Source organism: Cebus imitator, unplaced genomic scaffold, assembly GCF_001604975.1.
Source record: "Cebus imitator isolate Cc_AM_T3 unplaced genomic scaffold, Cebus_imitator-1.0 Scaffold149, whole genome shotgun sequence".
NCBI classification, from domain to species: Eukaryota; Metazoa; Chordata; class Mammalia; order Primates; family Cebidae; genus Cebus; species Cebus imitator.
In genome coordinates, this window is record NW_016107464.1 from 624981 (window position 1) to 640832 (window position 15852).

Genomic DNA, 15852 nt, shown 5'->3' on the forward strand with positions numbered 1-15852 from the left:
AGAGACGGGGTTTCACCATGTTGACCAGGATGGTCTCGATCTCTTGACCTCGTGATCCACCCGCCTCGGCCTCCCAAAGTGCTGGGATTACAGGCTTGAGCCACCGCGCCCGGCCTGCTTAAATATATTTTATATAACAGCCCTTAAATTCTGATTTATCGGTGTGCATATATTTACATAGATAACCTGCCTGAGTTTTAAAAAATCCTTTTGTAGTTAAGTTATTCAAACTCTGGAATTAACATTCCTTAAGGAGGTCAGGCATTATCATATCTTTCAGGTAAGCTATTTCCTATTATTTATGGATTATTACAGGTCTTCTTAAAAGTATTTAAATGAAAAAAAAAAATGAAAAGAAAAAGTATTCAAATGATAGTAGAAAGGCAAATCTGGGTGGGGCATGGTGGCTCACACCTGTAATCCCAGCACTTAGGAGGTTGAGGCGAGAGGTTCACTTGAGGCCGGAGTTCAAGACCAACCTGGGCAGCCTAGCGAGACCCTGTCTCTACAAAAAAAATTTAAAAATTAGCTGGGTATGCTGATTTGTGCCTGTAATTTCAGCTGCTTGGGAGGCTCAGAGATGGGAGAAGTGCTGAGCTCGGGAGGTCAAGGCTGCAGTGAGCCATGATCATGCCACTGCACTCTAGCCTGAGTCATATTAGACCCTGTCTCAAACAAACAAACAAACAAACAGATAAAGATTCTTGCCACTGAGCTTAAGAAAGGAAAAGAAAAAAAAAAAGGTAAATCAGAATTGCCCCTAGATCACATTTTCAAGGGAGAAAAGAGAGGACAGAGCCAAGGGCAGAGGAAAAGCTTAGGGAGAGAAAATAGCAAAAATGAAAAATTTACACTTATTTCAAAAGACAGGCTTTCTGTTTTGAATCTTTGGAACATATGTTTTGATCAGGGTGAAAATAGTTGGACTCCATGTTTTTAATTTTTTATTTTGCTAAAATTCTCTGTATCATTCCAATTTTAGTGTATGTGCTGCCGAAGCAAGCACTTGGACTCCATGTTTTATGTTTCAGCTAAACATTCTGGAGAGAAAATTATAATTCTGAAGGTGCCTGAGCAGTAAAGACTGGTATTTCCCTATCTCCTTAAACTCCTAGCCAAAGTGTTATTGTTTAAATGGAACTTTCTACCTGAGTAAAATTTAGGAGAAAAATGTTCTTTCTCATTTAGGCTGCTTCTCCTTTAACAGGGCTCTTTTTGCTGAGTTCCTGGTTGAATTTCACTGGCTTTAGTTGGGGTTTTAGAATCAAGTATCCTATTTTTAGGTATCAGGTAATTTAAATAATAGAAATGAAAGGGAATAGATGGAGAATATTTAATAGGCAATTGTGTAGGCATGTGAGTACAGAAAATCAAGTTTCTGCTCTCTCAAGGCTAAAATTAGAAAGCGAGGAACTAAGGCTCCTCCTTTCATTTCTCAGGGAGCTGTTTAGCCTTTCTTCACTCCATGTCTTTGTGTCTGTGATCCATTGTTATTCTTCAGTTCATAGACTTGCTTTCTTGGCTTAATAGTGTTCAGTACACAGGGCTATAAATGGCCACCCCAGTTATGGTGCTGCTTGCTACTTGATCTTTCGTTGGCTAGCACCATAGAGCTGGTCAGGGCAAACTGATGGCAATAGCCTAGCTCATCTTATGAGCCTATGGATTGGTTCTTCCAAAATTAGTTATCTAACTGGTTCATTGGGAGGTTAATGGGTGTGGGTATAACTTTTCCGTGGCACTTGGGGTATGGACAAGGAGGTAATAACTGCTTTCATGACTGGATATTAAAATGTATTTTTTTCTTTTTAATATTTGGGACTGACTAGGTCTGGTACTGTGCTGTCTTTGGCTAGCACTTGACTTACCTCAGTTCATTATTTTCAACTGAAGTTGAACAACATCACTGTTATTAGTAACCATATATCACTAAATAACAGAATAAGGGAAATAGTTATTTCTCAGACTTCTAGAAATAGTATCCATTTATTATAAAAACTGCATACTCTTGGCTTAGTTTGGATCAGGACTTTCTTGGAGCCTGGTGCTTTCAAATCTCAGTCCTCTTGAACTTGTTTTCATGTAGGAGAAAGGTTATTTATCTGGAGAATGTGTTGAGATTCTAATTTATGAATAAATAGACCCATGTAATAAGACTTGGTAAAGCTAGCCCCCGCCTCCTTAAATCACTTTTTTGAGGTATAATTGCTGTATAAAAAGCTGTACATATTTAATATATACATCTTGATAAGTTTGGAGAGAAGTATGCACTTATGAAACCATCACCATCATTAAGGCATCAACATTCATTTCCTCCCAGAGTTTCCTCCTACTCTGTGTGTGTGTGTGTGTGTGTTTGTGTGTGTGTGTGTGTGTGTGTCTGTGTGTGTGTGTGGCAGGCAGGGAGAGGGGAGTTGCTTGAGGCCAGGAGTTTGAGACCAGTCTGGGCAACATAGCAAGACCCTGTTTCTTTTCTTTCTTTTCTTTTTTTTTTTTTGGAGATGGAGTCTCACTCTGTCACCCAGGCTGGAGAGCTGGAGAGCAGTGGCACCATCTTGGCTCACTGCAACCTGTACCTCCTGGGTTCAAGCAATTCTCCTGCCTCAGCCCCCTGAGTACAGGTATGCACCCCCTCACCTGGCTAATTTTTGTATTTTTAGTACAGGCAGGATTTCGCCATGTTGGCCAGGCTGGTTTTGAACTCCTGACCTCAGATGATCTGCCACCTTGGCCTCCCAAAGTTCTGGGATTACAGGCATGCTCCTGGCCTTGTTTCTTATTTATTTATTTAGAGACAGGGTTTCATTATGTTGGCCAGGCTGGTCTTGAACTCCTGACCTCAGGTGATCTGCCACCTTGGCCTCCCAAAGTTCTGGGATTACAGGCATGAGCCACTGCTCCTGGCCTTGTTTCTTTCTTTATTATTTATTTATTTAGAGACAGGGGTTTCACTATGTTGGCCAGGCTGGTCTTGAACTCCTGACCTCAGGTGATCCACCTGCCTCGGACTCCCAGAGTGCTAGGTATAGGCGTGAGCCACCACGCCCGGCCTCCTGGCCTTGTTTCTATAAAAATATTAAAAATTAGCCAGGTATGGTGGAGCTTCCCTGTAGTCCTAGCTGCTCAAGGAGCCAACATTACGTTGTTTGGTATTGTTCCAGACATCTCTTAACACTGTTCAATTTTTTTTCTATTTTTCTCTTTGTATTTCAGTTTAGCTAATTTCTTTTGACCTAACTTCAAGTCCTAGTCTTTCTTCTGCTAATTATTATCTTGGGATTTGCATAGCGTGGCATAGGAACCATCAAAATATTGCTTTTCTGATAATGCATTTTTCACTTGTGGCATTTCTATTTGTCTCTTTTTATTTCCATCTTCCTGCTGAAGTTCCCATCTGCTCACACATGTTTATTTTTTCCATTAGACCCTTTAACGTATTTATTATTGTTATTTTAAACTCCCTGTTTGATATTTATAATATCTTGGCTATCTCTGAATTTGGGTCTGATGACTGGTTCCTCTCTTAATTCTGGATCACATTTTCTTGCTTCTTTTTGTGTCTTAAAATTTTTAATCGAATGCCAGACAATGTATATTAAAAAGCTGATTTTGTAGATTACGTGGCTTGTTTTGTTGTTAGGATACGAGTAATATTTTCTTGTGATTTCACATCTTACAAGAGATATCTATGTAATTTTGTGTATTTATAATTTTGCAAGTGTTACCTGGTTTGTGGCTTTAAGATTTTTTTTTTTAAGCCCCTTGCTTGCAGTAGGCACGAATGATAACCAGTAGTAAGGTAGTGATAACCAGTCATGGAATTGCAGATTTTCACTTAATTTTAAGTTTGATCTTATTCTTTTAAAAAAATTCTCAATTTGAATCTCCTCAAAATAAAACCTGAACTAAATGTAATCCATTTGCTATCTGCTCTTGGGGATTTCTCCCCCCACCTGCAATTGTACCTTTTTTCAGAAAAACGGGCAGGTCACAGAATCATAGGCATATCAGCAATTTAGAAAGAAACGAAACAAATGAAGTCTTCTCAGAATTTATTCTGAGTCATTACACATTTAGCCCACTCACTATTTTCCACCAAAGTGGTGTGCAAAACCTAACTTCAACGAATTGCCATAACCACAGCCATCAGGCATGCACTTAAGTGGCTTTTTAAAAATTGAATTTAGGAAAATGGGCTCAGATATTTTAGGAAGATTTTCAGTAATAAGGCCTGACACTAAAAGGTATTTGGGGTTGAGCCAGAAAATTGTTAGCTATAATATTTTTAATTCTTGATATGTTGGATAAAAATGGATAGTTCCACTTTGGGAAGCTGAGGAGGGAGGATCGCATGAGCCCAGGAATTCAAGACCAGCCTGGGCAACAAAGTGAGCCCTCAGCTCTACAAAAAATTTAAAAAATTAGCTGGGCATGATGGTGCATGCCTGTGGTCCCAGCTACTCAGTAGGCTGAGGTGGGAGGATCACTTGAGCCCAGGAGAATGAGGCTGCAGTGAGTGGTGATGATGTCACTACACTCCAGGCTGGGTGGCAGAGCAAGACCCTGTCTTAAAAAAGAAGAGATAGTTCCTGAGGCATAATTGGTTATGTTAGGAAGAAATAAATATATTTTGTAATTCTCACAGCACCATCATTAATAGTACTTATGGTGGTATCTATCCATTATTACAAATATTACTTTCTTTGTTCCCATCTTTTTTTTTTCTTTTTCTTTTTTTTTTGAGACGGGAGTCTTGCTCTGTTGCCCAGGCTGGAGTGCAGTGGCACGATCTTGGCTCACTGCAGCTCCAGGGTTCAAGCGATTCTCCTGCTTCCACTTCCTGAATAGCTGGGATTACAGGCATGCGCCACCATGCCCAGCTGATGGTTTTGTATTTTTAGTAGAGACAGGTTTCACCATGTTGGCCAGGCTGGTCTCCAAATCCAGATCTTAAGTGATCCACTCGCCTTGGCCTCCCAGACTGCTGGAATAATAGGTGTCAGCCACTGTGCCTGGCCTTGTTCCCATCTCTTTAAATGCCTTTTTGCCCTTCATCCCTACCTCCTCCTCCCAGTAATAACCAAACTGTTCATTCCCTCTTAAAGCTCTTAAAGTACTAAGACCCTGGAAGGATAGGGGATATGCTAAATAAATCACCTTGGCATTGGCTGTGTTAGTGAAAGGAAACCGCTTTTTAAACCCGATACTTGCAGTTGGTGCTCCTTAAGGAAAACAGCAGCCCTTTAAAGGTATTCTACCTCATCTTTTCTGTCTGTAAGCCAGGACCTAGTTTCATTTATAGAATATAAGTTTGTCAGTGTTTATCACATTATAATAGTTTGCTATCTGAAAGGTGGGCAAGGAAATCACTTCTCTTACAGGATTTTATCATTTGACATTTTTTTGTGTGTGTGAGACAGAGTCTTGCTCTGTCGCCAGGAGCGAGGCTGGAGTGCAGTGGCGCAGTCTCGGCTCACTGCAACCGCTGCTTCCCGGGTTCAAGCAGTTCTCCTGCCTCACCCTCCTGAGTAGCTGGTACTACAGGCATGCACCACCACACCCAGCTATTTTTTTGTGTGTGTTTTAGTAGAGATGGGGTTTCACCATGTTGGTCAGGATGGTCTCGATCTCTTGACCTTGTGATCTGCCTGTCTCGGCTTCCCAGAGTGCTGGGATTACAGAGGTGAGCCACCGCGCCTGGCCTCATTTGACTCTTAACTTTTTTTTTTTTTTGATACGGAGTCTTGCTCTGACACCCAGGCTGGAGTGCAGTGTTGTGATCTTGGCTCACTGTAACCTCTGTCTCCTAGGTTCAAGCAATTCTCCTGCCTTAGCCTCCCAAGTAGCTGAGACTACAGGTGTGTGCTACCACATGCCTGGCTAATTTTTTTTTTTTTTTTTGAAGATGGAGTCTTGCTCTGTTTCCCAGACTGGAGTGCAGTGGCGCCATCTAGGTTCCCTGCATCCTCCGACTCCGTGGTTCAAGCGATTCTCCTGCCTTGGCCTCCCGAGTAGCTGGGATTACAGGCACATGCCATCATGCCCAGCTAATTTTTTGTAGTAGAGACAGGGTTTCACCATGTTGGCCAGGATGATCTCAATCTCCTGACCTCGTGAGCCACCACGCCCGGCCATATATCTTCAGCACAGTACTGTTTTTAATAGTTTTTCTCCCTCAGTTCCTTACCACCAATCTGCAATAGAACTGGTTATTTAAGAAAATTTAGTTATTAATGTGGATAGATTTTATCATATTTGTATATCACATATCCTTATTAGTGGTAAACAGAAGACTTAATTATGTGCATGTTAACTTGACTGTAAATCTTTCTAATGATTCTTAGACAATGCCAAAGTTTCAACTTTGTTTCCGGTTAATCAGGGTACTAGTCAAAGTTAGAATATTTCAATAACATTTGAGTCCCTATTTTCAAAGAAAACAGACAAAAATTCTTAAAATCATAAAGAAATTTTGTTTAATATTTTAAAATAGAAGCACTTTATAAGTGCCAGAGAGTTTAAGTGTTGTAATCAACACTTAGTTTTGTTGGTAAGCTGTGATGGCACCCGGCACTTTTTTGGTGGTGCTGGGGCGGGGGATGACATCTGTCTGGGACATTTTTGTGACTTTGTTCAGATTTCAGACATATGCTTGTATCATCATGTATGAGTAATCTGTTAAAAACATTTTTATGACTAGCCTTGTCATTTTTGGGCAAATAATTTTCAATTTTCATATTAAGTATAAGTTGGAACTGGATGTGATAGCTCATACCTATAATCCCAGCAATTTGAGAGGCTGAGTTGGGAGGAATGCTTGAGCTCAGGAGTTGGAGACCAGTCTGGGGGACATAATGAGACACTGTCTGAGCTACTCAGGAGGCTGAGGTGGGAGGATTACTTGGGTCCCAGAGGGCAAGGATGCAGTGTACCATGATAGCACCACTGCACTCCAGCCTGGACAAATGTTATTGTCTCTTAAAAAAAATTGTATGTGGGCCAGGCGCGGTGGCTCAAGCCTGTAATCCCAGCACTTTGGGAGGCTGAGGCGGGTGGATCACAAGGTCAAGAGATAGAGACCATCCTGGTCAACATGGTGAAACCCCATCTCTACTAAAAAAACTACAAAAAATTAGCTGGGCATGGTGGCGCGTGTCTGTAGTCCCAGCTACTCAGGAGGCTGAGGCAGGAGAATTGCCTGAACCCAGGAGGCGGAGGTTGCGGTGAGCCAAGATCGCGCCATTGCACTCCAGCCTGGGTAACAAGAGCGAAACTCCGTCTCAAAAAAAAAGATAAGAAATTGTATGTATGTTGGGTAGGGGTTAGATTGAATCCAGAAGAAGTATGAAAGCATGTCTTAGGAGTGGTGGCTCACGCCTGTAATCCTAGCACTTTGGGAGGCTGAGGCGGGCAGATCACCTGAGGTCAGGAGTTCGAGACCAGCCTGACCAATATGGTGAAACCCCGTCTTTTTTTTTTTAAAAAAAAAGCATATCTTTATTTTTTATTTTTGAGATGGACTCTTGCTCTGTTGCCAGGTGGCTGGAGGGCAGTGGCATAATCTCACTTCACTGCAACCTCTGCCTCCCGGGTTCAAGTGACTCTCCTGCCTCAGCCTCCCAAGTAGCTGGGACTACAGGTGTACACCACCACTCCCAACTAATTTTTGTATTTTTAGTAGAGACGGGGTTTCATCATGTTGGACAGGATGATCTCAATCTCTTGACCTTAGGTGATCGCCGGCCTCGGCCTCCCAAAGTGCTGGGATTACAGACTTGTGCCACTGTGCCTGGGTGGCCAGCATGTCTTTATTTGTATGTATATATATTTATTTTTTGAGACAAAGTTTCGCTCTTGTTGCCCAGGCTGGAGTGCACTAGCTCGTTCTCAACTCACTGCAACTTCTGCCTCCCAGGTTCAAGCGATTCTCCTGCCTCAGCCTCCCGAGTAGGTGGCTGGGATTACAGGCCTCACCACCACACCTGGCTAATTTTTTATATTTTTAGTAGAGACAGGGTTTCACCATGTTGGCCAGGCTGGTCTCCTACTCCTGATCTCAGGTAATCCACCTGCCTCAGCCTCCCAAAGTGCAGGGATTATAGGCGTGAGCCACTGCGCCGGGCCAGAAACATGTCTTTATTAGTGGTTCTTCATTCATTGAACACATTTTACCAGCCAGACATTATACTGAGTTTGGTGATACAGATATGAAACATTTCTCCCCTGTTAAGGGACACTCAAATTCTTGCTGAAAGTCTCTGAGGGAAGGGTAAGGAAATGAACTAGTAACAATACATAGAAGTAAGCCCTAAGGGGGTAGTGTTAACTGAGTATTCTCTGAGGTTGAGAAAGGAGCTGTTCTTGAGGCCCACTGCACCCTCCACCTCCTAGGTTCAAGCAATTTTCCTTCCTCAGCCTCCCAAGTAGCTGGGACTGTAGGCGTGTGCCACTATGCCCAACAAATTTTTGTATTTTTTTGTAGAGATGGGGTTTCACCGTGTTGGCCAGGCTAGTCTAGAACTCCTGACCTTAGGCGATCCACCTGCCTCAGCCTCCCAAGGGGCTGAGATTACAGGCATGAGCCGCTTTGCCTGGCCTCTTGAGTTTATTCTAAAAGGGCTAAATAGTAATTACTCAAGTAAATAACAGTAAGGATGTGATAGTCATTGCCAGCCATGAAAATAGCACATCTAAAAGTATGACCACACTTGGAAAATTGCCTAGAGTGTTAATAATTATAATGATTTCCTAGAGTGTTAAATTACTAAATTGAACATAGTTGTGAATTTAATTTGCTAGCTGAGTGTTTGAGGTACCAATGTTTTAGTTCTGGTTAGAAGTTAGATGGAAAAGACACCCATCCCTCAAGGGTTGGGAGTAGAGGGCATTCTTCCTGATGGAGAGTTTCAGGTGTATCAGAAGAATACCTATCCCAGGAAATGGGAATGATAAGATTACAAATATTTTCTGACCTTGATAATTCTTGAGATCTACACAGTGCTTGTAAGGAAGAAGTCATCTTCGTGGAAGGGGTGTAATTGCCTTATTCTGTGTTTGTAAGGAAGAAATTGTCTTTGTGGAAGGGTGTAATTGTCTTATCCTGTGTCTGTGAGCACTCAAGAAAATAATATGAGGCTCAGCTCATGCTATTTACCAACTGCCGATATTGAAAAACAAAATTTATTTTATCAACTATATTTCATTGTCAGCCATGGTTCTGCCAGTAAATTAGCCTCCCAGAGCTGCTCCAGAAAAGAGAACATGGCCTGGTTTGGAGTATATAGCTATTGAGAGTCATATACAAGAGGCGTTTTCCTTTTTATCAGAGCCTGTGAATTGATGGTCATGTTTTGGTCTTTCCATATCGTTCAGTTATGATGGGCAAAGAACCTTTAAGAGATTAAAGCGGCTCCATTGTATATAGCTTGTGTTCCTGATAATCATATTCAGAATCCCATGATTTTGTCTGGTTTTCCCTTTTTCATTTAAGTGTTGAGCTACTTAAGTATTGCCATGTTGTTCTAGAATGTAACATTTTGTTTTTTAAGCTAGAGTAATTCTTTATATTAATTAAAAATGATTTTTTTTGTAAAGTAGGGAATCCTAATCAAGGAGATTCTTTTCTGGGGAGTATTTATTTATTTTTTTGAGATGGAGTCTCGACTGGTTGCCCAGGCTGGAGTGTAGTGGTGCGATCTCGGCTCACTGCAACCTCGCCTCCCCGGTTCAAGTGATTCTCCTGCCTCAGCCCCCCAGGTAGCTGGGACTTCAGGCATGTGCCACCATGCCTGGCTAATTTTTTGCATTTTTAGTAGAGATGGGGTTTCACTGTGTTAGCCAGGATGGTCTCGATCTTCTGACTTCATGATCCGCCCGCCTTGGCCTCCCGAAGTGTTGGGATTACAGGTGTGAGCCACCATGCCTGACCTTCAGCAGTGTTTATTAAATGCTGATGTGTGCCAGGCAATGAGGGTTTTGAGAATACTTCATTCAGTAAGTTATACTTAAATACTTGCCCACAAGGAGCCTTTATTTCTTTGGGAAAGAGAAACAATAAATATAATTAAAAAGTCAATTTATAATGTTAGAAGGCAATAAGTGTTATGGGGAAAAGGTAGATGGTAATATGGGAGTATTGTAGTGAGGGTGGGGTAGTACTTTTAAGTAGAGTGGGTCAGAGTAAGCCTCACTGAGAAGGTAACATTTGAATAACGACTTGAAGGATTGAGTCATGTGAATGTCTGACAGAAGAGTGTTCCATTTAGAAGGAACAGTCAGTACTTACAGAATTTTTGAGGTGGACTGAGCCTGTCATCTTTAAGGGCAGAGGTCACCATGACTTAGTACAGTGAGCCAGAGGATGACTTTAAGGAGATGAGGGCAGACAGGCTGTGGGCGATGGGGAAGGCCTCTTAGGCTGCTGTGAGTACTTTGGATTTTGCACTAAGTGCCATTGAAAACAAACTCTAATTTAAAGACCAAGTAGACTGAATCAGTAGGATTTCCTTCTCAGAGATTTAGGGTCAAGGAAAAGGTAAGCAGTCAGAGAAGGAACGCTCTGTAACTTCTAGTCTTAGGATAGCAAAAATTAATGCATATCCATTAGACATAAGATTATGGCAAAACAAATAATGAAGTTCTTTGCTGATATTTTCTACTTTATTTTTGATTATAGGGACTTTCAGTTACCTTGATGATGTCCCATTTAAGATAGGAGACAAATTCAAAACACCAGCTAAAGTTGGTCTACCTATTGGCTTCTCCTTGCCTGATTGTTTGCAGGTTGTCAGAGAAGTACAGGTAAGTGGTAATTTTTAGTTAAAGTTTAGTGCATTTAAAAGTTTAAAGAGTAATAATTTGATGTATAGTGAAATAGAAAAAACGACAGCTGTGAGCTGAATCACGTTTTGGTCAATGATGGACTGCATGCGCAATGGTGGTCCCATAAAATTATAAGGGGCTGGGCGTGGAGGCGCACACCTGTAATCCTAGCACTGTGGGTGGCCGAAGTGGGAGGATCACTTGAGCTCGAGTTTGAGACCAGCCTGGGAAACGTAATGAGACCTCGTCTCTATTGGGAGTAAAAAAATAAAAATAAAAAATTACATATATATATATGTTCCTATCACCTAGTTACATAGTAGTGGCCATTGTAACAGGGTATCACAGTGCATTACTTGTTTGTGGTGATGCTGGTGTAAACAAATCTGCATTGACAGTCTTATAAAAGTATAGCACATACAATTCAGTACAGTATGTAATACAGATAAATGCCTATGTTATTTATGTATTACTGTGCTGTACTTTTTAGCATTATCTTTCTACTTATTAAAAAAGTTAACTGTAAAACAGCCTCAGGTAGATCCTTCAGGAGATATTCCAGAGGAAGGCATTGTGATCATAGGAGATGAGAGCTCCATACAAGTATTGCTCCTGAAGAAAATCTAGTGAGACAAGATAGGGAGGTGGGAAACAGTGATACTGTTGGTCCTGACCTCCTCTAGGCCTAGGCTTCATCTTTAAGAAAAGTTTAAAAAGTTAAAAAAAAATTTAAAGATCAAAAAGCTTATAGAATAAGGGTATAAAGAAAAATATTTTGATACAGCTGTATGATGTATTTGTATTTTAGGCTAAGTGTTAGTTCAGAAGAGTAAACAAGTTTAAAAATTTAAAAAAGTCATAGTAAGCTAGAGTTAATTTATTATTGAGAGAAAAATTGTTTTTTATAAATTTAGTGTAGCCAAATTGTACAGTGTTTCTAAAGTCTGTAGTACTGTATAGTAATGTCCTAGGTCTTCACATTCACCCACCACTTATTAACTGACTCACCCAGAGCAACTTCCAGTCCTGCGAGCTCCATTTATGGTAAGTGCCCTATCTAGGTGGACCATTTTTCATCTTTTCTTTGTTTTTGAGATGGAGTTTCACTTTTGCTGCCCAGGCTGGAGTGCAGGTGCAATCTTGGCTCACTGCAACCTCTGCCTCCCGGGTTCAAGTGATCTCCTGCCTCAGCCTCCTGAGTAGCTGGGATTACAGGCTGGCTAATTTTCTATTTTTAGCTGAGACAGGGTTTTACCTTGTTAGTCAGGTTGGTCTCAGCTCCTGACCTCAGGTGATTCATCTGTCTTGACCTCCCAAAGTGCTGGGATTACAGGCATGAGCCACCGCACCTGGCCCATTTTTAATCTTTTATACCATATTTTTACTCTGAATATTTATGTTTAGATTGGTTTAGATAGATAATTACTTGCCATTGTGCTACAATTGCCTACAGTACCTACAGTATTCAGTGTACTAACGTGCTGTACAGGTTTGTAGCCTAGGAGCAATACTGTACTACAGCAATACTGTATAGCCTAGGTGTAGCAGGCTCTACCATCTAGGTTTGTGTAAGTACACTGTGCTCTCACGACGAAATTGCTTAACATGCATTTTTTAGAGAGTGTCTTTGTCATTATGACTGTTAGTCTGTTATTTTTGTTTCTTATAGCTCCTATTGCTGCCTGATTCACATTGTTACACACACACATTTATGTTTTACATACCTACAGATTTTGTGTACTCCGTTAGATTGTATATTCCTGGGACTCTGTACCTGGCACAGAACAAATTCCCATTGCCCATTTAACTAGCTTTTTCACCTCTTTCCCTTTCTCTGTTAACGTCCTCATTCTCTTTTTAGTCACTCAAGTTAGATATACTGTGTCTCAAATTGCAGTTTAGCCTTACCTCATTTTTCACCTGGGCTGTTGCAGTAGCCTCTTTAATTGGCCCTCCTGCTTGCAGTGTTTTCCTTCTATTTTTTACATTGTTTCTAGAATAACCTTAAAGTTTTAAATTGTCACATCCCTGTTCAAAACTGTTCAAAAGGTTCAGTGACTGACCAGTCCTTACTGAGTCTAGTTTAGACACAAGGTTATGGCAGAGCAATTGAGCTCATCAATTATATAGTCTGTTAGTCCTTGTACGTTATCTCACTCTATACTACTTCTGCCCATGAGCTGTTATCTCCACCTGGAATATTCTTTTTCTCACTATACTGAAAACTCTCCGTTCAAATCTGTTTATTCTAGATTGTGCGTAAAGGCTATCTCTTCGAGGGCTTCTTTCTCAATCCTCCCATATTTAAGGCTCAGTTATATAGAAATGTACTGAATTACTCCGTGAAAGCAACAAATAGCCCTGTGTTACTTATTTTCTGCAGTACACATTTACTGAATGCCTGTTTTTGAGAGGTGGTCTACTGGGCACTGAAGGTAGAGATAAATGCCTTAATCACTGTCCTCAAGGTACAGTTTAGAGAAGTTACCTAGAGAAACAGAAAAATAACTCTTCCTGTGACATAGGAAGATTTTTTAAAATGCAGCTGTCAGGAAAAGACGTTTTTCTGGAATTCACTAAGGCATCACCATTTTACTCTAAATTAAAGTATTACTTATTTTATCTTCCAAAGTCTATATGCGGTGAATAATCATAATTAGGGAACTTCAGTTACTTTCGGGAGGAAAAAAACATCTTTATCGAGGTATAATTCACATATCATGAAATTTACCTTTTTTTTTTTTTCTTTAAATTGTTTGTTTGTAGACACAGCCTCACTCTGTCACCCAGGCAGGAGTCTAGTGGTGTAATTGTGGCTCACTGCAGCCTCGACCTCCCTGAGCTTGGTGATCCTCCCATCTCAGCCTCCTGAGTAGTTGAGACTACTGGCATGCACTACCATGCCTGGCTAAGTTTTGTATTTTTTGTAGAGATGGTGTTTCACCATATAGCCCAGGCTGGTCTTTAACTCCTGGCCTCAAGTGATATGCCCACTTCAGCCTCCCAAAGTGCTAGGATTACAGGTGTGAGAGCCACCATCTAATTCCTGAAAATTTTCATCACCCCAAAGGAAACCCAGTATCCACTAGAAGTCACTCCCCACTCTCCTCTCCTCCTAGCCTCTGGCAACCACTATCTACTTTCTGTCTCTATTGATTTGCCTATTCTATTTCATATAAATGGAATTCTGCAGTATGCATGTAGCTTATTCACTTTGCATAATGTTTTCAAGGTTGATCCATATTGTATGAATGAAGTATTAGTGCTTCATTTATTTTTATGGGTGAATAATATTTCATTGTTTGGATATAACACATTTTGTTTATCTGTTCATCAGCTGATGGACATTGTGGTAGTTTCCACTTTTTGGCTGTTAAGAATAATGATGCTCTGAGCATCTTTAAACAGATTTCTATGTGGACACATGTTTTCAGTTTTCTTGGGTATAATGCATAGGAGTGGAATTGCTGGGTCATGGTAACTCCATGTTTAACATTTTAAAGGACTACTGTTTTTCCCAAAGTGGCTGCACAATTTTACAATCCCAGCAGCACAACAAGAGGGTACCGGTTTCTTCACATCCTTGCCAACTCTTGTTATTAACTCTTTTTGATTATATACATTCTTGTGGGTGTGAAGTTGTCTCTCGCATTTCTTTCATGACCAATGATGCCAAGCATCTTATGTTAAGCATCTTTAATACTGAATTAATGTTCCTTTTGTGTATGGAGACTTTATTGGGCCAGAAGAGAGATAGACTTACTTTATAACGTTTTTCCTTGTTCTGTTTGTCCGAGAATTCTTTTTATTGGCAATAACAAATAGTCATTAAATACTTACCTGTGTGCATGATACTATTAGCAATATGATTTAAAAACACCTATCTTGTTCCTCATTATTCACTGCTTTATTGATGCTTTCAGAAAACTTGTTTTGATTCCCAGGTTGTTGTTGATTTAGGTTTTGCTGGGCATTTCCCATTTGTTTGGTCAGTCTGACGCACTAGTAAATGCATGGTATTGTGCTCATGGTGCTCATAGCACCCACTGATAACAAAAGGAGATCAAGGATAAGAGCTCCATTCCAACGTAGGCCAGGTGAAATATTTTTGTTCTCTAATTGCACAAAGCAACCTTTTTTTTTTTTTTTGAGACAGTGCTCAGTCTTTTGCCCTGGCTGGAGTACACTGGCACCATCTAGGCTCACTGCAACCTTTACCTCCCAGGTTCAAGAGATCTCCTGCTTCAGCCTTCTGAGTAGCTGAGACTATAGGCATGCACCACCACACCTGGATAATTTTTGTATTTTTAGTAGAGATGGGTTTTCACCATGTTGGCTAGGCTGGTCTCAAACCCCTTAACTCAAGTGATCTGCCCACCTTGGCCTCTCATAGTGTTGGGATTACAGGGATGAGCCACTGTGTCCATCCAACAAAGCAGCCTTAAACTTTGACTGCCCGGGGTTTCCATGGGGAATTAGATTGCGTGTTGGTACTGTTCCCTTCTGTACCTAGAGAACAGTCAGACCTACAGCCCTAGACAGATGGCTTGAAAGTTCCTGTAACTGTCATATTTGCCCTTGCATGACAATACAAACTCAACTTCAGCTAAAATTCCTTTAAGCTGAGCCAGTAAAAGATACACAGCCCTTGCTTCTCGGGTCCAGAAAACTTTGTTGAATGTGTCTCACGGTAGCGTGAGGTAGCCCTTATTGTCATAGTTTAGAACATCCTCTGGTGTCACTCATACACGCGCTGGAGAATTGACATGTAATAGTTGTATAATCTTGGACAAATTTTTTAACTTCTCCAGGCTTCCATTTCCTCATCTGCAAAGTTAGGATGAGGATGATTAGCTTTTAAGGTCGTTAGAAGAGTTGGCCGGGCGCGGTGGCTCACGCCTGTAATCCCAGCACTTTAGGAGGCCGAGGCGGGTGGATCACGAGGTCAAGAGATCGAGACCATCCTGGTCAACATGGTGAAACCCCGTCTCTACTAAAAACTACAAAAAATGAGCTGGGCATGGTGGTGCG

The 15852-nt window shown here is 41.0% G+C and overlaps 1 protein-coding gene across 2 annotated transcripts in view; it reads left to right on the plus strand.

The window, feature by feature from the left end:
* The window catches only part of UBAP1 (ubiquitin associated protein 1), a 78088-nt gene that overhangs the window by 49850 nt on the left and 12386 nt on the right, over positions 1-15852 (plus strand). The window contains exon 3 of one of the 2 annotated variants that reach the window (XM_017542960.1): positions 10676-10800. The exons of the other annotated variant lie outside the window; for it this stretch is intronic. Coding sequence (XP_017398449.1) covers positions 10676-10800 — 125 coding nt within the window. The remainder of the gene's footprint in view (positions 1-10675; positions 10801-15852) is intronic. 2 annotated transcript variants of the gene reach the window in all.